This window comes from Stenella coeruleoalba, assembly GCF_951394435.1.
Source record: "Stenella coeruleoalba genome assembly, chromosome: 20".
NCBI lineage: Eukaryota > Metazoa > Chordata > Mammalia > Artiodactyla > Delphinidae > Stenella > Stenella coeruleoalba.
Genome location: NC_137166.1, coordinates 5134789 through 5155027, shown reverse-complemented (window position 1 = coordinate 5155027; position 20239 = coordinate 5134789). Strand labels below are relative to the sequence as shown.

Below are 20239 nucleotides of genomic sequence, written 5' to 3'. Positions count from 1 at the left end.
ATATCCATTCAAAGACAGTGACGTGAATTGATAGGAACGGCCAAGGTGAGAGCAGGGTGCTTGCTCCCTCATTCATTTGTCAGTCAGTCATTCACCAGGCAACTAGTGACCGTGGCCCATTCTGCTGCAGTCATTACAAGGAAGAATAAAGATCCCGTAGATGAGACTCAGAGAGTTCTTCGTTTGACCGAGCATATGTCAAGCAGGCAAAAATGAAAGAAAATCAAAATACCCCTGTCATTTTTTGGCTTTCTGCAATTCATTAGTAGAGTATGCTGAAGAGCATCCCGCGAAGGGTGTTTGGTTTTTGTCTTGTTTTGCTGTGCTTTAATCACCTTGGAAACCATGGAGAGCTCACTTCCTTGAAGGTATTTTTCTTATATCTAACAGCTTTGGGACTTCGCTGGTGATGCAGTGGTTAAGAATCTGCCTGCCAGTGCAGGAGACACGGGTTCGATCCCTGGTCCAGGAAGATCCCACATGCGGCGGAGCAACTAAGCCTGTACACCACAACTACTGAGCCTGCGCTCTAGAGCCCGCTAGCCACAACTGCTGAGCCCATGTGTCACAACTACTGAAGCCCATGTGCCTAGAGCCCTTGCCCCACAACAAGAGAAGCCACCGCAATGAGAAGCCCGCGCACCGCAACAAAGGGTAGCCCCCGCTCGCCGCAAGTAGAGAAAGTGTGCGTGCAGCAACGAAGACCCAACGCCGCCAAAAATAAATAAATAAATAAAAGCTTTATTGAGACATAATTCCCATACCCCACAATCTATCCACTTAAAATATACGTTTCATTGGTTTTTAGTGTATTCACAGAGTTGCGCAACCATCACAACTATCAATTTTAGAACATTTTCATTACCCCAGAAAAAAATCTATTCTCTTTAGCCATCACCTCCATTCTGCCTCTCCTCTGCTATAGACAACCGCTAATCTTTCTACTAATCTACTGCTAAGCTATTTTTCATCTCTATGGGTTTGCCTAACCTGGAGATTTCAGATGAATGCAGTCGTACAGTGTGTGACCTCCTGAAGGTTCATGGTCTCTTTGTAGAAAGACATGAATGTGGGAACAGAAGGTGCTTACTGTCCCCAAAAAAGACACATTCATCCTTTTTTTTCCCTCAACTTTAAAAAAGTTTCAAACGCGCAAAATGTCGGAAGAGTTTTACAGCGAGCACTCATTCACCCATCACCTAGATGCTACCATTTTCTTCTACTTGCATATCGCAAACCTACCCATCTCCCCCATGGACCACCATCTTAGTGGCGGGCGCTCAAGGAGGCAACTTCCAACCTTGCCATCTTGAGAAGGAAATATATTCAGTTTTGCACAATAAAATGTCAATGTAGGAGATTTAAAAGCCAAGAATGTTAGTAAATTGACAGTAGAGGCCCTGAAAGACAAAATTACATTCAAAGGTTGAAGAAGGCTTGGAATAGCTTTCCAGGAGACCATGTGTTAGGGACATGAGGCCCAAGGACTGGCCAGGTTTGGGAATGACAGATCTCTTGAAGGGACCAGCCGACAGCCTGGCTCAAAGGTCCACAATGGGAGAGCCAGAGAGTAAACCACGTGGTTTCAGGAGATGGCAGCCTTTCCCTGCATCTGCTAATTTGGCCATTTTTTTGCGATTCAAGGGTTTAGTTTATTTTGTGTCAATTTTGACTCATGCATTTGAAGGGAAGGCACTTTTCTTTTTCTCTTGCATAGCAGAAGCTTTTAGAAATGTGACCATACCCAGAGCCCCAGCTCCTCCCAGGAGTAAGAGCCCAGCATCATACACTCAGATGCCCTGGGCTGTGGTCTGGACAGGCAGGAGTGGAAATGGTGCGTGAAGAGAGGGATCAGGACACCGGGGGGTGCTGGGACCACATACCACTCACTCTCTGCCTCCCAGCCCATCCTTGACCTTGGGCTTCAAGTCCTTGGTGCCCACCCAGGAGCCTGGGGAGAAGATGCCCGCTCTTGCCGTCTGATGCCACAAGCCTGTGTGTGTGAGTGGTGTGACTCAAGAAGGGTTGGATGACACTGGGCTGTGTGTGAGTATGTGTGTGTGTGTGTGTGTGTGTGTTGTAAAGACACATTTAATTTGTATTCCTATGAAGTGAGAAGAAAAGGTCTTGGCAAACAGTTCAGTAGCTCCTGCCGAGAAGTGCACGGTAATTCTTTTTAATGAGAGAACTAGCCTTGATATGAGCCGTATTAAGCCTTCTATTGGAACGGGAATTCAAAATGCTCATCTTGGTAATTTACTCATCAGTCACCAATGTTTACCAAATGCCAGTGGATGCCTGGGGAGAAGAGAAAGCAAAGATAAATAAGACGTGTCTCCTGGACCTCAAAGAACTCTTGTCCAGTAGCAGAAAACACACAATTATGACATGTCATTTTTATTGTATGTACACTTGTGATTAGATTGGGCCATATGGAACCGCTGATATTTGATGGGTTTTGACCAATAAAATGGCAACTTTATGATTCAACCTAATATTTATATAGTATTGTATCAGTTTGCTAGGGCTGCTTCTCATTGCAGTGGCTTCTCGTTGTGGAGCACGGGCTCTAGTCGTGCAGGCTTCAGTAGTTGTGGCACGTGGGCTCAGTAGTCGTGGCTCGCGGGCTCTAGAGCACAGGTTCAGTAGCTGTGGTGCATGGGCTTAGTTACTCTGTGGCATGTGGATCTTCCCAGACCAGGGCTCGAACCCATGTTCCCTGCATTGGCAGCCAGATTCTTAATCACTGCACCACCAGGGAAGTCCTATCATGCCTTTTTGTTTTTAATTTTATTAATTTATTTTTGACTGTGTTGGGTCTTTGCTGCTGTGCACGGGCTGTCTCTAGTTGGCGGCGAGTAGAAACTACTCTTCGTTGCGGTGCGCAGGCTTCTCATTGCAGTGGCTTCTCTTGTTGTGGAGCATGGGCTCTAGGCACACAGGCTTCAGTAGTTGTAGCACGCAGGCTCAGTAGTTGTGGCTCACGGGCTAGTTGCTCCGTGGCATGTGGGATCTTCCCGGACCAGGGCTCTAACCTGTGTCTCCTGCATTGGCAGGCAGATTCTTAACCACTGTGCCACCAAGGAAGCCCTATCATGCCTTTTAATATCTGCATGGTGTTTCATTATCTGGGTAACTAATCACTTTTGATAGACAGTTACCTGGTATTTCTTTAATTTTTCTATAATGAACAGTGATGGAAGAAACATTCTTGTAGCTAAATAACTCTGCCAAATAAGTTTGAGTAATGCTGTGTTCTGAGGCTCTTTCTCGGATATTCACAGTGTGAATCTACATTTTCAAGGCTCTGAGAAGTCCTGCAAAGGAAGGGAAGCTTTGATTTTATTAACCCAGCATTCCCAAATTTTAGAAGTTGCTCCGTTACTATTTCTTTAGGCCAAAATATTAGCAAAGGAATTTCTAGATCAAAGAATATATAGAGTTTTAAGGGATTTTCACCTGTTTCCTTCTAGGAGTGTTGTTTTAGGAATTGGAGTCGTTGGAGACAACTCTTCCTTCTTGGCTAAACTGAGATGTTCTTTTAATCACAATTAGATGAAAACTTCAAGACACAAAAAGCATATGCGATGTTCTTTTTAAACAACCAAGCAAAGTGCAAAGAATTACCTAGGTTCTTTTTGAGTCTTCTGGGAAGTCAGTTTAGAAGAGTTTGATTCATCCAGAAAGCATCAGTTTTCCTTTTCTAGAGTTCAGACAGGAAACATGTAAAATGAGTAAAAGTCTCTCATGTGGACCATCCCAGAGGGTCCTGGGAGATTTTAAATGCTGCCGTGGACCGTTGAGGAATGTCCATTGTAAATACTACTTTTGATATAAAACAACAAGGCTCAAAGTAAATGTTTTGGACGGGCTGACTTCTCTTCTTATATTCTGCCTCCATGCAACCATACTGGCTTATTTATTTATTCAGCAAACGCTTGCTAAACTTGCACCACGAGCTGGGCCCTAACTAGGCCCTGAGGACAGCTGTGAACAAGCCTTTGTCCTCTTGTAGAACTTACATTCCAGTGGGGAGACGGGCAGTGAACAAGTAAATCAATACATAGCCACATTACCAGGCTGACTGCAGGGCACAGCACATGCCAGTGGGAAAGCAAACAGCCTGATGGGATGGGGAGTCGATGGGAGAGGCCCCTTAGATGGGCTGGGTAGGAAGGAGGTGACATTTGGACTGAGGTCTGAAGAATGATACTGAGCCAGCCAAGCAGAGAGCTGGGGACAGAATTCCCGGCAGAAACCAGCAGCTGAAAAGCAGGCTGGGAGGGTGGAGGGCTGGGGGCCTTAGGTCTGGGGAGCAGGAATCGTGGATGGTGGGGAGGCAAGAATGAGGAAACAGCTGGCGTCCTCGGGCAGCGGGAGGCTCAGAGGCCCAGGATGCATTGTCGCCCTTGTCAGAAGCTCTGTGGCTCCGCACACCTGACCGCACCAGGGCCACTTACCCACCGCATACCGCGTGGACCAGGCACACGGCCGTCCTCACACACCCTGCAAATCCTGGGACGTTGACTCCTCGGAATTCCGTAGCTTGTCCTCCCGTTTGCTTTTCACACACTGGCATTTTGCCCATGCGCTCACCCGTCCTTGACTAAGACCTGCGACGGACCAGACGTGTGACAAGTCACTGGGCTTGGGAAGAGAGGGAGACAGCCGCTCCCAATCACGTGCAGTCACCACCTCGTGTGCAAAGGGCAGTGTCCGGCGATGAATGCCCTCAGCAAAGGTCTGCATCAGGGGGTGGGGAGCTTCCCGCCTTGTTCATTGCAGCCTCGCCCATCCCTAGCAGAGCTCTGGGCTCCTAACATGTCTTCCAAAAATATGCATGGAGTGAATGTAGGACATCAGTGCCCAGGGCTGGGCATGTGTGGCCCAGGGCTCTGTGGTGGGAGATGCCTGCCAGCTCCTTCCCACAGGGGAGCCAGCGGAATCACCTGCTTGGGGGATAACTCAGCTAGACCATGGGCCATGGGTCAGTGGAAACGTGCTCCAGGCGAGGTCTCTCGTATGAAGCAAGAACCATGTGGCTTTCCCCACAGCCCAGCCTCCGTAAGAAGCAGTGTCTGCAATGGCTCACCACCTGGACTGCAGTGGAGGGAGGAGGTCTGTCCGCTAAGCTAAGCACCCGCCCATGAGTACCTCCTCCGTGGCAGCTGGCCAGGCCGTGCTCACCGACCTTCAAGGCATAAAGTCGGGCTCAGCCATCCATCTGTCCCACTGTGGTCTTTGTGGCAGCCTCACTCATCGACTTCTCGAAAACGCCGATACCTCTGCCCAGCTTGGTCTGAGCTGAGCTCAAAGGCTCAGGGGTTGAGCAACGGCCATGGCCTGTCAGTTAATCACCCAATAAAAATAAACTCTGAGAACGAATGCAGGGGGTTTGACTAACTTTCCTGTGCTGGTCTTCTGACATCCTGGTTTGCTCTCCCAATGAGCACGTTTCTTCAAGACAACCCACCATGGGAAACAGCACCTGGCCCAGACACCACCACGCCATCGCCTTTAGGGGACAGAAGCTGAACTTGACCTGCAAGCTGTACAGCCCTGGGCAGAGAGGCCCCCAACCTGGGCCACACGCTGCTGGGGGCTTTATCCATCCCAAACTCTGAAATGCCGAAACTAGTTTATTTTGCTTTTCAGCCTTCTAATAAGTGTTAGTAAAGTTGGGCAATCATGGACGAGGGATGGCCTCACAAGCCACAAGGTGCTGAGCTACATGCCTGCAGGGTGAGGAAGAAATCCAACCTCTGTCCTGGAAATCAGAGAAAGAGAGGCTGTTTTGTCTCACGTTGGTCACCGCAGATCTCCCAAAGTGAGTGTCTAGGGAGCTCCGTCCCCATCCTCGCTTGAGTGTTGGCCTTCTGGAAGACCCTTACACACTGGAAACCCTGCCTCCAATCACCATCCAAGGGTCCTAGGCCCAGGCCCACCTTCCACCCTGGCCTGACTCTACCCCAGCAGATGGGCTTGTGGGACAGAGGCTGGCCCAGGGCCAGCAGGGCCCCCTTTGCTTCCTTGGGGGCATGACAGTGATCCCTGGGGGCGGGGCTGCAGGGCCCTGGGCGGGCGTGAGGGCTGGGCTATGGGTGAACCTTGACTGCAACGCTTACATAATTAGACCTGAGGAATGTGGACCTTCCCTGTGCCCTGGGGACGTTAAGGATGGGCCCATGAGTGGCCACTGAGAACTGGACCCCATCACACAGCCTAAATATGGCCTGGTGGGATAGGAAAGTGAAAGTCTCCTTTTAAGAAGCCTGATAAGACAGCAGAATCCCGTCATCGTATTAGAAACACACAAAAAACAGAAGGGGCTTGTTTGAGGGCAAAGTGGAGGCTGACGTCGAGAGCGGTGCCTTTAGTTTTCGCTATTTATAAATGTTGAGATTTTCCAGGAAGAGATGGCCGCTTCTCTAGAGTTAGGCTCAGCACGAGTTGTTTTCTTCCTGAGGATGTTTTTTGTCCTCAGCGGTCCTAGGTGGAGGCGTGTGGGCCTGGAGTCGTTTCCTAGGGCACGTCTCAGTGTGGGGTCAGCACCCCCAAAGTCCTGCCTCCACAGCCTTCATCCAGCTCAAGTCCTCCAGTTCGCGATCCTTCAAGAGCAGGGACCACCAGCAGCCCTTATCTAGAGAAGATGGGGAGAGAAAAGGACCACCGAAGACAAACTGATTTAAAGTGGGGACCAAAATCCAACTCAAAACCAAAAAAAGATTTGACTGAGACCTTATTTTGGAAAAATAAATGATGAAAATCAATTTGTTTCTTAGTTTGTTTTAACCCCAGCCATAAGCTGTTCTCGGAGTGAACATGTGTGAACCAAGGATTGTTTTGCTTTGACATAGTTTTTCCAACAACCACATGACAGCACACGCTACAGTTCACGCTCTGCTTGGCATGTTTACGAAGAGGTGTCCTTCCAAGCCATGCCAGCGGTTCGTCCCCTTGCCAGAGGGCGTCACCTAATCCTGGGCAAACCACTTGTTTTTATGATGTTAATTTAAATTTCATTGGCTCTGTGTTTTTGTAAATTGGTTTTGGTTTTACAGTTGCACAAGAATTACGTCCATATGTAAGTATTTAAGTCACATCATAATAAAATTATCAGCCCACGTAGAGCTCTATGATAATTTTTTAAAGGACCTCATGTTTAGTTTTTGAGTTACTTTGGTCTCATCAATTAACCCTACTATAATCTTTTAAATTTTTATTAAGCACCTGTCTGCTAAAAAATGTATACTTTTTCTGTCCTTACACATTTGCCAGCAGCCGTGCAAGTACCTCTCACTCAAATTTTTAGCCTCTTTACCCAGAACATGAATTTGCAAATAAATGCTGCAAAACACTCTTTTTTGAGGCCCTGATAAACGCAATCTCCTTTCTCTTCTTCTGTCTGGTGACTAGTTTCTCTCTGCTGCTTCCTCATTGTCTGGGGTTTACTTAGTCCAGCATTGCTTTGAGCCTCTTCCTGGAACCCCTCGTCTTCTGTGAGATGAACATTGTGCTCTGTGCTGGTTGGCATGTATTTGGATGGTTCTAGTCTCTGAGAGGCTGACTCGTAAGTGTGCCGACCAGGGTTAAGCGGGAAGGGATGTTAGAGACCATGACAGACGTGGCCAGAAGTTCATTCATGACACGGTCAATGGAATATTCAGACGATGAGCCATCCTTGCTGGCTTGCTCTTGTTTGCCTTCTTGGACCCAGGAACACAGTGAAAGGCAGATGACTGTTCATGGAATCAGCTAATAAGTGAACAAATGGGTGAATATCCTCACACGGAGGAAAGCTTACATTTTACCAAGTTGTACCGAATTCCAGGTCATCCCGTTCCCTTCCAAGTGCAGTTTCTAGTGCTTGGGAAAAGCCTCCCAGCATGGATATAGAGGTGTGGGAAATATAACCCTGACCCTGACAATGCACAGAGGAGGAGCCAGGCCTGATCATTAATAGCAAAATTAATAATAATGGGGGCTTCCCTGGTGGCGCAGTGGTTGAGAGTCCGCCTGCCGATGCAGGGGACACTGGTTCGTGCCCCAGTCCGGGAAGATCCCATGTGCCGCGGAGCGGCTGGGCCCGTGAGCCATGGCCGCTGAGCCTGCGCGTCCGGAGCCTGTGCTCCGCAACGGGAGAGGCCACAGCAGTGAGAGGCCCACGTACCGCAAAAAAAAAAAAAAAAAAAAGTAATGATAATGATCATTAATCATGAAAAACAATTTGTAGTTGCATTTTTTAAGCATCTGTTTAGTATTTTCACCAACACTGAAGATATCAACTGACATTCTTGTCTAGAGTTGACAAATGTGTTCTTGGATTTCAGAAATCTGAAGTCTCAGCCTGTTACTGAAAAGAGCCACATACGTAGTTACTGTATCAGGGTCCCACTTTCCCAAATTTTCTGACATTGTTAAATTTGTGACTTTACACATTGAATCTGTCTTGCTAGATTTCTCCGTATTTCTTTGTGATCATTTTGGCCTGAGCCAATAATGAGGGCACCCTACAAGGCATTTATAATCAGGGCTGTGGGGACTTTGCTTCCTTTTTTAATAACTGCTTCATTCACGTAGGTTTCGAAGGCAGGGTGGGAGACTTCATAAATCATCTTTAGAAATAAGTTTGCAGAATGGGGATGAAGCTCAGACTAGAAAGAGCCCGGTCCCAAAGCCATGTCACAGAAGGTCCTATCAGCACCTTTGTAAGGACACTGGCAGCAAATTATAACAAAGGATTAATGGCCTCAAACAAGAGAGCAGGCGTGACCTTTGCTGGGAGACGTGAGCAGCAGACCTTCCTTGCCTGGAACAGGTGGTGAGCCGGTATTTGGAGATGACAAGCATGATCCCGGCAAGTAGCTGGTGCCCGGGAAATGTCAGTTCCCCTCTGCTTGGCAGGGAGGGCTCCATGCACACAGGGAAGGCTCCGTGCACACAGGGCTCACGCACGGAGGAGCAGGTCGGGGGTCGACAGTGTCTTCTGCAGGCTCAGAAGATTCACAGTAATCTTGAGCAAGGTCAGTATCCCGCTGGCTGGGGCCCCGCCCCTTTCTCTCCCACTAGTGAGAGCAGGTGGTGACTAAGAATGACTATCTTTTAGAACAAATGATTCTCAGACCTCAGTTACCAGTGATATCTCCACCATAACTGAGTAGTTTGTCCCAATGGTTTAGTCTCTAATTTGACTTAGGAGTTGTCAATATGAACCTTCCAACAAAAGAACAGTTTAAGACAATATTATTTGAGACTTTCTAGGGATGAAGATATTAAATTCACACACATGTGCTGTATTACATTAAACCTTTCTCAAGGGTGTATGATATTTTATAAACAGAAATAGGATTTTAAAAGAGTATTATATCAGCTTAAGAGTTTGGGTATTTTTTTTTTTTAGGAAATGTTACTCTTGTGTAGATTCGAATGCCATGTTCCTGAGTTAACCCCCTAAATAAAACCCATCCACAGGACACAGTCCTAGGGTTTCCTTTCTGAGTTTAATCATTGTGGGTTGAGTGGTAGATCTCAAGCTTTAGTAAACCAGAACCACCTGGGGAACTTGGTAAAAGCAGAAAGGCCCCATCATACTCAGCAACCTGGTAACCCTGATACACGCCAGATGTGGAGAGCTAATGGCATAGAAAAATTACCAACCCTCACAGTCTATTCTCAAGGCAAACAAAAATGCAGACTACGTTCAGGAGACAGAGAATCTGTATTGGAACCACAGCTCTGCCACTTAAAAGCTACTGGCCCAGTCTGAGCCTTTGTTTCCTCATCTGTAGAATGGGGTAATAGTATCTACCTTCCAGGCTGATGGGGCGATGATACGTAATAACGTACTCACATCGTGTGGCACCTCCTCGGTGATCAATGAATGTGTGTTTCCAGTTCTAGATACAACAGAAAGCAAATACTGAAAAATAGAAAAACATGATGTGTTATGTGAGGGAAACTGCCTTGGCCGCAGTCATCACCAGTGTAATTAAATAACTAATGTAAATTACTAATTAACATCCTCTCTGCCTGCCAGAGTGTAAGTTCCAACAAAACAGGAAATCCACTGCTGCCCCACCCAGCACCATACTCGGCACCTGGCACACGAGACACCCAGCAAATAGTTATTCAAAATGAGAGAGTGAACAGCATGGTCACTTTAAAACCATGCATGTGTTCATGTGTGTATCTGTACATAGTCTGGCCTCTAGACCAAATGTTAGTAATGCTTATTTCTGGAGGTAGATGAGGGTGCTTTTAATTTTCTTCTTTTTGCTTATCTATGTTGCCTGAGTTTTCTGCAATAAACACAAAAGACCTAATCTACGTGTCATTGGGTATACATGAGAGGGTGGAAGCCAGCCATCACCTCACCTACAGAACATGTTCCCTCATGATTTCTGGTGTCCTCAAGGGTTTGGATATGTGGTCTCTAGAATTAACATGGTTTTAGGAGAACCAGGAATTAAATGATTTCTAAAAAGAAGTAGAATTTCTTTTGCCTTTTTTTTTTTCTTTTTTTTATGCGGTACGCGGGCCTCTCACTGCCGTGGCCCCACCTGTTGCGGTAGCACAGGCTCCGGAGGCGCAAGCCCAGCGGCCATGGCTCACGGGCCCAGCCGCTCCGCAGCACGCGGGATCCTCCCATACCGGGGCACGAACCCGCATTAACATGGTTTTAGGAGAACCAGGAATTAAATGATTTCTAAAAAGAAGTAGAATTTCTTTTGCCTTTTTTTTTTTCTTTTTTTTATGCGGTACGCGGGCCTCTCACCGCCGTGGCCCCACCTGTTGCGGTAGCACAGGCTCCGGACGCGCAAGCCCAGCGGCCATGGCTCACGGGCCCAGCCGCTCCGCAGCACGCGGGATCCTCCCATACCGGGGCACGAACCCGCATTCCCTGCATCGGCAGGCGGACTCTCAACCACTGCGCCACCAGGGAAGCCCAGAAGTAGAATTTCTTTTGATCCATCAGTCTCCTTGTTCTGATCATGGAACATGCAGAGAAGAGCCTGAAACTGCTGTCCCCAGAAAGGCCTGCTGGCCAGGTTGGCCCTTGGCTGATGCCTGGAAGGTTGGATTTCTGGAGGGTTCCCAGCACCCTACCTGGGAGGAGGGCTCACTGTGCCTGAACTCAGGCTTTGTGCCAAAAAGTATGGTTTGTGCTGGACTCCTGCTTTCCTTCTGAAACTCAGCCATTTTGCTCCCTGCCTAGTAGCCTCTTTGAGAGGTCTGTCCATGGGGCACCTCGAGACAAAATTCCTTTAGAATTCTGGGTCACCCAGGATCTGGGTCAGTCAAAGCATGTTGAAGAAGCCTTGTTCATTCATTCATTCATTCATCCAACAACTGAGTAGCTACTCAGTGTGTGCCAGGCACTCTTCTAGGTACCAGAGACACAGTCAAATGAGGTAGATGAAAGGCAGGTGGAGAGTTAGGCAAAGCCTTGGAGACATGGTCAGGAGTTTGGATTTTATTCTGTGCCCAGAGGGAAGTTACTGGAGGATTCTGAGCAGGAACTTACATCATAGGAGATATACACTGAAAATGGTCAATTTTCAGTTGGCTGCTCTTTGAAGAATTGACTGTAGCAAGTAGAATGGAAGCAAGAACCAGGTGCACCGGGGTGGTCCAAGCAAAAGATAATCCCTAGTGATCTCACCTCCTACTTCCTGTGGCAGAGCAGAGATAATGGACTCACACCAAACGTGCCTTTGTCCACTGAAGGGTGGAAAGTGAGCTCCTTAGGTGTGGTTGTGCATTGCTTGTTGTCACAGTAGGGATCTGGGCAGCTCTTCCTGTCCACGTCTGCTGGTTGTGGCATCTCTCCGTCCCTGAGAAGCCCTTCCTGTTAGCAAGACTGCTTCCTTGGCTCTGGTTCCCCAGGAGCGGGAGAGAACGCTGTCCCCCAGATTTCTGCAGACGCTGTGATGGCCTGTGCTGTGTAACTGAGCTGGGATTCCGGAATCCACTGGCCCCTCAGTCTCTTGTGTATGTTTCGTCAGGAGATTTGAAATATGCCCTTTCCTTTGTACTCAGAGCCATAGCTACATGAGCTATTTCAAAACATTGTATTTCCTTCTGCTGGGAGTTCTTTCTAGTTCTGTTTTTAGATCAAATGGTTGATTTGAATCACCCAAGCAGATATTTCATCTAACACAGGGGGTCTATTGGGCTGGAATTAAGTGAGGAGCTGATTATACGCCTGCTGTTTCCTTTCTTCCCTGTGGTTTTACAGGGTTGTTTGCTTCCTTCAGTAGGAATAGAAAATCACTCTGTATTTCCCCTTTCTTCTTTTCATTTTCCAGGCTCTCATAATCTTTCCCATCCTTACTGACTCCGCTTTGAGAATGAGCTGCACTTAGGCTCGTATGTTGGTCTAAAAATACCAACCCTCCCTATAATCCATGCCATCACACGGGATATTTCCCCCCATGAGAGCTGGGCCCCTGGCTTGGAAGTCCTTCCAGGTCAATACCAGGCCCGGGCCTCTGGCCTGGGAGCTTCCTTCCCTGCTCTGCCAGGGCCCTGCGGACAGTAAACCCACTTCCCAGGAGGGAAGCAGGCCCGGACCGTGGTGAGGTACCCCCCTCCCCGCCTCCCCACTGCTCTGATCTACTAATCAACCTGCCCTGTGTCTTTCGACGCTGACACCTGGAAGAGGTCGCGCCTTGGCAAGCACGCGAGCAGCTCCTGTGAAGCTACGTACAGACTGAAATGAGTCTTGTTTTTAATTCGATTTTTCTTCCCCTGTAACAAGCAAAGTTCACATTACAGATAAATTGCCTGGAAATGCCAATTTAATAAGGCATATGCATTTTTCAGGCCCAGAAGCACAGAAAATATCTTGCACGCCAGTATTTTTGCACCAAAGGTTTATTAAAAAGACACCTTTGAAAATGCAGAAACTTATAGAGCGCCTGGCCAGTCGGTCCAAAGGGCTGATTTGACACAAGGGCTCATAGGCCAGGAGGTTGGAAGGGCAGGTCGGTTGATAGGTGTTGAGCTGTTTTCCCCTCTCGGGTAAAAAGCTCCAGGGTTGGGGAGGATCACACCTACTTCCAGGGGCTTCCATGCAGCTCTTAGTTTGGAGGGCGTGGGCATGGTGAAACCCAGCACTGGGCACTTGGGAATTCTCAGTAAATGGAATGACCCCGTCCTCCTCTCTCCGTGGCTGTGGTTCTGAGGAGACGCAGGAAGATGGGCGTCAAGGAGATCTGCGGCACGGGCAGACCTCCCTAAGGTCTCCGATTGGAAGAGGCACCAAACAAAATACATCAACTAATAGAGGGAAACAAAGGGCCCAGCAAAAATGCGATTAAATAGGACAAGGATGGAGACCTGATTATTATTTTTATTATTTTATTTTTTTAAGGGCAGTTATTTCCTTCTGCCTCATTTATTTATTTATTTACTTATTTATTTATTTTTGCTGTGTTGCGTCTTAGTTTCTGTACGAGGGCTTTCTCTAGTTGTGGCAAGCGGGGGCCACTCTCCATCGCGGTGCGCAGGCCTCTCACTATCGCGGCCTCTCTTGTTGCGGAGCACAGGCTCAGTAGCTGTGGCTCACGAGCCTAGTTGCTCCGCAGCATGTGGGATCCTCCCAGACCAGGGCTCCAACCCGGGTCCCCTGCATCAGCAGGCAGATTCTCAACCACTGCGCCACCAGGGAAGCCCCCTGACCTGATTTTTGTTTTGTTTTGGTTTTTTTTGTTTTTTTGCGGTACGCGGGCCTCTCACTGTTGTGGCCTCTCCCGTTGCGGAGCACAGGCTCCGGACGCACAGGCTCAGCGGCCATGGCTCACGGGCCCAGCCGCTCCGCGGCATGTGGGATCTTCCCGGACTGGGGCACGAACCCGTGTCCCCTGCATCGGCAGGTGGACTCTCAAAAACATTCACTCAGCAACTATCTATTGAGTGTTGTATATGTGCTAAGTAATGTTCTAGGAGCTGGGGTCATGACAGTGAACAGATATCCTTGCTCTTGTGGAACTTACATTTTTAGTGATATCTCTGTTCCATATGTTAATTCATATTCTTCTCTTTTCCTGACGTGTCTGTCCTCTCATTCTCTGACAATATCCCCCCATTCCTTCTGTCTTAGTTCAGATACTGCATCCTCTGTGAGGACCCCGGGGTTGCCCTCCATCAGAGATAATTACTTCTTCCTCCAGGTGTCCATGTGCCTTGCCTGTACCTTCATGACAGTGCTTCTCCTGCCTAGTCTGCATACCAGATACATCCAAGATGTAAAAGCAGAAAAAAAAAAAAAAAAAAAGCTGGACTTGGACTCAGGAGACAGGCTATGAACTCTGCCTCTATGAGAGCTGGGCAGATAAGAGCTCCTTCCTCCCAGGCTTGTCATGAGGAATAAAGGAGGTGCATGTACAAAATATTTAAAACAGAAAAGGCCCAGAGTTAATTAATGGTCGGTCATTACTTTCTGAATGAACAACTGTGCTATAATGATGTTTGTGGATTTGTATTAAGAATTATCTGGCAGCTACCCTGGGAGCTTGTGCCCAGTACTCCTTGGACATTTCTTGAACCTATTTCGAATGTAATCTGACGTCGTTTGGGGATTTTTTTTTTCTTTCAGGTATTCTGTTTACAAGGACCCAGCAGGCTGGCTGAATATCAACCCCATCAACGGGACTGTTGACACCACTGCTGTGCTGGACCGCGAGTCCCCATTCGTCCATAACAGCGTGTACACTGCCCTCTTCCTGGCAATCGACAGTGGTGAGTAATTTTTTAAATGCCAATAAGTGAATACTTTTCAGTTTTAAATATATTTTTACATTTCTTCTGATATACCTAAAGGTGTGCTTGGGAAGAATTAAATGTGGGCGGGGGGCAGGGAAAGCAAATGTGTAAACACACGTGAGTCAGTAAAATCCCAAGTCCTGGAATTCCTGGGTCTTTGTCTAGTTAAGGGTCAGAGCAGTGAGCTCTCTGTGCTCCGTCTCAAGTAGGCGCCAAGGCTAGGAAGCCACATTGATGTCCTTCATCTTGGTGTCATGTTGTCATCTACAAGGAGGGTTTTTTTTACCTAATGCAAGTTGAAAGGAAGTCCCAGAGGACATCACCGACCCTGACAATTGAATTGTTCCCTCAGCTTTTTTCCTTTTATGATATGCACCATGGAAAGACATCAGGTCCCCTCAGCTGGTAGCTTCATAAGCGCGGAACAATTGCTGTTCGTTCAAAAGCTAATAATGCAGTATCCACAACTCAGACTCTGTTCCAGACACTGGGGATACAGTCATGAACAAACAAAAATCACTGTCCTCGTGCAGCTGACACAGTCATGGAGGACGGAAGGAAACTGAGTAGAATACATACTATTCAGAAAAAAAAGAAAGTATACTATTTATGTATGAAACAGGAAAAAGATAGCAAATGAAAGGATGCTACAGTTTGAACCAGACAGCCGTGAGAGGCTCACTGAGGAAGTGACATTGAGCAAAAACATGAAGAAAGTGGGGATGGGGCCCCTGAAGCAATCTAAGGGAAGAGCAAGGAGGCGGGGGGCTGGAGCAGAGAGGGCAGTGGTACATGAAGGGGTTGGGGATGCAGATCATGTAGGGTCACGTGGGCCTCTGTACAACCCTTGGCTTCTACTTTATGTTGAAATGGGTTACCATAGCCAAGTTCTGAGTACAGTTCAGAGTGCCATGATCATTCTGCTCTGTTGAGATCAGACATAGGAGACAAGGACAGAAGTAGGGACACCTCTTAGGAGACTGAGGGCAACCTGGGAAAGATGGTGGCTTGGACCGGTAATAGAGTAGGGGATGAGAAGAGATCAGATTCTGGAGATCCTCTATATATTTCGGACACAGAGCTAACAGGATTTGCCATTGGCTGAGATGGGGGGAGTCAGAGTCGGTTTCTGGGTATGTTAAGCTAAGATGTCTACTGTGTCAATCACACAAGAAGTTTTGCTCTCCCTGTAATTCCTAAAAGTCAGCTGTTCATAGCTGAAGATTCGGTTTTGAGTTCTATATCAAAATGAATATTTTTATAGGGTTCTTTATATGTGCCTTCATTACCCAATAACGGGTGAACTAAGAATTCTCAGAGGCTGGGTACTTACACAAAACCAAGTAGGAGAGCACGTGTCTAAGAAGTGAGTGATCAGTGTGGCACCCAGTAGGCAGAGCGGGTTTCACAGTAAAGTCAACCTTTGAGTCTGGCCTTGAAAGACAGGATTTGGATAAATGGCAGGGTCAGGAGGTCGGGGTGCCTGAGGGCATAGAGCAGAGGAGTCAAAATTAAAAGGGAGTGTGGCATGGGAGGTAAGAAAAGGAAAGAGAAGGGTTACATCCACTGTGAGTACATACGTAGAAACCTATTTGGATGTGTACCGGAAAGTCATATCTTCAAGACATCTCAAAATCTGGGCAAGTCATCTGATAGAGCAGGCACCCAAAGGATCCCGTAAGTTCTTGAGGAGGAAACTGACATGATGAAATAGCACATGGACATTCATCAACAGAGAGCTGGACCAGGCACTGTGCTTGGTCCTGGAGACTCAAAGATGAATAATAATAATAACTTTGTCCTTGTGCTCAGTGAGCTAAACGAGTTACTTGGCAAGTTAGGCCAGCAAACAGAAGGTGGCAATACACTGTCACAACTGTCCTACTGGAACTAAGCCCAGAGGAGCCCCTCATCCAGCCTCAGAGGTGGTCACGGGGAGCTTCTTGGTTGAGGGGATCTCTAAACCGAGTGATGAAGGATAGGTTGGGAAAAGGGAAGGCATTCTACTAGAAGCCTGAAAGAAGGTGGTTATGTGAGACACGTAAACATTGGTGGGCATTACTGGAGGCTCCATATTTACAGAGATAAGGTTACTAGGTCTTGTGTGGAGTGCCCAGCTCTTATCACAGTGCCTGACTTAGAGCAGGCGCTCATGTATATGTGGAATAGATCATAAAATAGATCATGAAACGCTCCATATGCTATGCGAAGGAGTTTGATTTGGTTACCAAACTCCTCGAGAATAAACGCTGTACTTTAGAAAGACAACCCCCGTGGCGGTGTAGAAAATCAGTCAGATCATGATGCGACATGAGGCAAGGAGGCATTAGAAAGCTGTGCAGAAATCAAGGTAAGAGAAGCAATGGGGGTCGTTTGGGTGGAGTGAGTCTGGAGCTGGGAAACATTGTAAGACATAGCAGGTATCTGAGTTGAAGGGGTCAAGGTATGCCTGTTGGCAACAGAAACAAACTAGAAAGGATGAATCTAGAAAACATTTGGATGGAAAAAACAAGGCTTTGAAAACAACCCATACTCAATATGAAAGAGAGAATGGCAATACGAAAATTTCTAGTGAGAAATCTAGTCCATTAATAGAAATGGAACTGGTTTCAAAGGCTTGTTCCCATGTTGTACTTATGGGGTGGATGTTGAGATGATCCCATGAGACACTGCAACGTGGGCCTGAAATAGAGGCCAGGAGGTTTTATTCAGGGAGTCACAATGCAAGAGATTGTCGCCATCAGAACAGATAAGTTTTGTGGAAGGAATAGGTCTAGACAGGAGTGCTAAGGGCATCAACAGTGGAGGACAAAAAGCCAAGAATTTTAAAATGCTTTTCAAACAAAAAGTATCAATTATAGATCAGCTAAAGTAATGATTTCAGAGTTCTCTACTACGTAAAAGTATCTGTACTTGTAGAGAAAATTCTCAGCTAAGAACACCATGAAGGAAGTTTGAAACCCAGCAAATAGTTTAGTTACCATTGCCTTATAAAATATTTTATGCAGTTATTCATCCAAAAAACTAAAAATGAAGTACACTTTAATTTTTGCCAGAAACAGGAGTCTTCTCTCCAGGAGTGACAGGGCAAGCTGATCATAGATTCTGAGGCTCAGTTTCTATAATACTTGTACAAAATGAGGAAGATAATTTCTACTTACGAGGTTGTAGTGAGAAAATGAAGTGCTGTGCCCTCTACACTCTCCATCAAAAGCAATATTAAATGTTCAGTAAATGTCAGTCCCACCCCAATGGGGTTATAGACAGGAAAGAATACAGCCGAGAATGGTCCTCAAGAAATAATGCAGTTTGAAATCTATTTCTTATCTAACTCTGTTAATGCTAATATCAGACAAGGAAATCCAAATCTGATGTCACAGATGTTTCCAAAGGATAGAAATGTCCCTGAAGATGGAATGATAAATAAAAAACAAGTTGGCATTACTATATGGAACCATCATTAGAGATGATAATCTTGAATAAGGCCCAAAAGACTTAGCGCAAAGAGAATAAATTTTCAAAGACCTCATAAATCAGAGTAACTTTTGTTTAAAGGCTCGTTTTTGTCACTCACTGAAAACTTATCTCTAGATATTATGGTTAACCAGGAAAAACCAACAGTAAGTGCTGTTAGATCAAAGTTAATAGTACTAACTGATGGCTCAATGTTATACAAAGTAAGCATTTGAGTTTATTAATTTTATAGAAATTCAATGTATTTGATGGAATGAAAGAATAAGGAATTATTGTCATACAACACGAGGGAAACTAAAGCAAAATAAATTGATTTTCTCCAAACAAGGAGTCAACTCAGGAATTTATGCCAAAACATGTCAATAAAATATATGGCCATGGGAACTTTATTGTAGGTTGTAGTAGACCAATGTCCCCACTGCAAAAACTAGAAAAATCTGGATACATTACAAAAGTCTTAATTGTAAAGGCGTCAGAGAGCTGCAGAAGCAATGAAGCCTAACTCAACTAAAAACTAAAATAGGAAAGAAGAAAGAACCATTCTAAAAAGAGTGTAGGGCCACCAGCCATTTTTTTCTCTCTGGGGCTGTTTTAGATTCTGGGTGAGGATCAGGCCTGACCCAGGCAGGGCCCAGGATGGAAAGAAAGAAATGAGAAACACTTGTAACGGTCATGTGGCTGGTGTGACAGAGGGCTCTTAAGCACATGGTTATAGATAAATGCCTTTTAAAGGGCAGAATAATATCTCCTGGGGTCTCACTGAAACAAAGACCTAACAAAGCAAGCAAACTTACCTTAAACACACAACCATTCTCTCTTTAAGACATTTGCCAGATTTTGAAGGTATGAGGGATTGGAGGATGGGATGGCTGATGCTGTAGACTGAATGTTTGTGTCTCCCCCAAAATTCACATGTTGAAATCTAATCCCCAGTGTGCTGGTATTTGGAGGTAGGGCCTTTGGGAGGTCCATGGGGATGGAAGCCTTCATGAACGGGATTAATTCCCTTATAGAAGAGATCCCAGAGACTTCCTTCACCACGTGAGGACACAGCACAAAGACTATATTGAAAACTACAAAACACTACTAAGAGTTTTTAATCCTGTGTAAATAGAGACCTATACCATATCCATGGATTAGGAGATTCAATGCTATTAAAATGTCAGTTCTCTCCAAATGGACCTAAAGGATTCAATGCAATACCAAGCAATATCCCAGGTTTTTGTTTTGAGAAGAAGGGGAAGAAACAGATTATAAAATTCATATGGAAATACAAGGGGCTAAAAATAGCCAAGGAAATCTTGAAGAATAAGTTGGAAGACTGACACTACCACATATGCAGACCTATTAGAAAACTATAATAATTCAGGGACTTCCCTGGTGCTGCAGTGGTTAAGAATCCACCTGCCAGTGCAGGGGACACGGGTTCAAGCACTGGTCCGGGAAGATCCCGCATGCTGCGGAGCAACTAAGGCCATTCGCCACAACTACTGAAGTCCACACGCCTAGAACCCATGCTCCGCAACAAGAGAAACCACTGCAATGAGAAGCCTACGCACCGCAACAAAGAGCAGCCCCCTGTTGCCGCAACTAGAGAAAGCCCACATGCAACAACAGAGACCCAACACAGCCAAAAGTATTGAATAAATAAACAATTTTTTAAAAAAAAGAAAACTATAATAATTCAAACTGTGTGGTGTTTGCTCAAAGATAGAAAAACTGACCAATGAAATAGAATAGGGAGTTCAGAAACAGATCCACACATATACAGTCCCTGATTATGACAAGGACAACATGGTAGTGCAGATGAGAAAGCTTGGTCTTTTCAATAAATAGTGCTGGGTTTCACACATATGGAAAGAATTATCCTGACCCCTCTCTTATATCATATATAATAACCAATTCTAAATATGTTACAGGTCAAAATATGGAAGGTAAAATAATACATCTTTTAGAGAAAAACATATTAGAACATATTGATGTCCTTGGCATAGGCAAA

At 46.1% G+C, this 20239-nt stretch overlaps 1 protein-coding gene across 4 annotated transcripts in view; it reads left to right on the top strand.

The window, feature by feature from the left end:
• The window catches only part of CDH13 (cadherin 13), a 1005991-nt gene that overhangs the window by 960164 nt on the left and 25588 nt on the right, over window positions 1-20239 (top strand). For all 4 annotated transcript variants that reach the window (XM_079906234.1, XM_079906233.1, XM_079906235.1 and 1 more), the window contains one exon: window positions 14600-14742. In XM_079906234.1, coding sequence (XP_079762360.1) covers window positions 14600-14742 — 143 coding nt within the window. The remainder of the gene's footprint in view (window positions 1-14599; window positions 14743-20239) is intronic.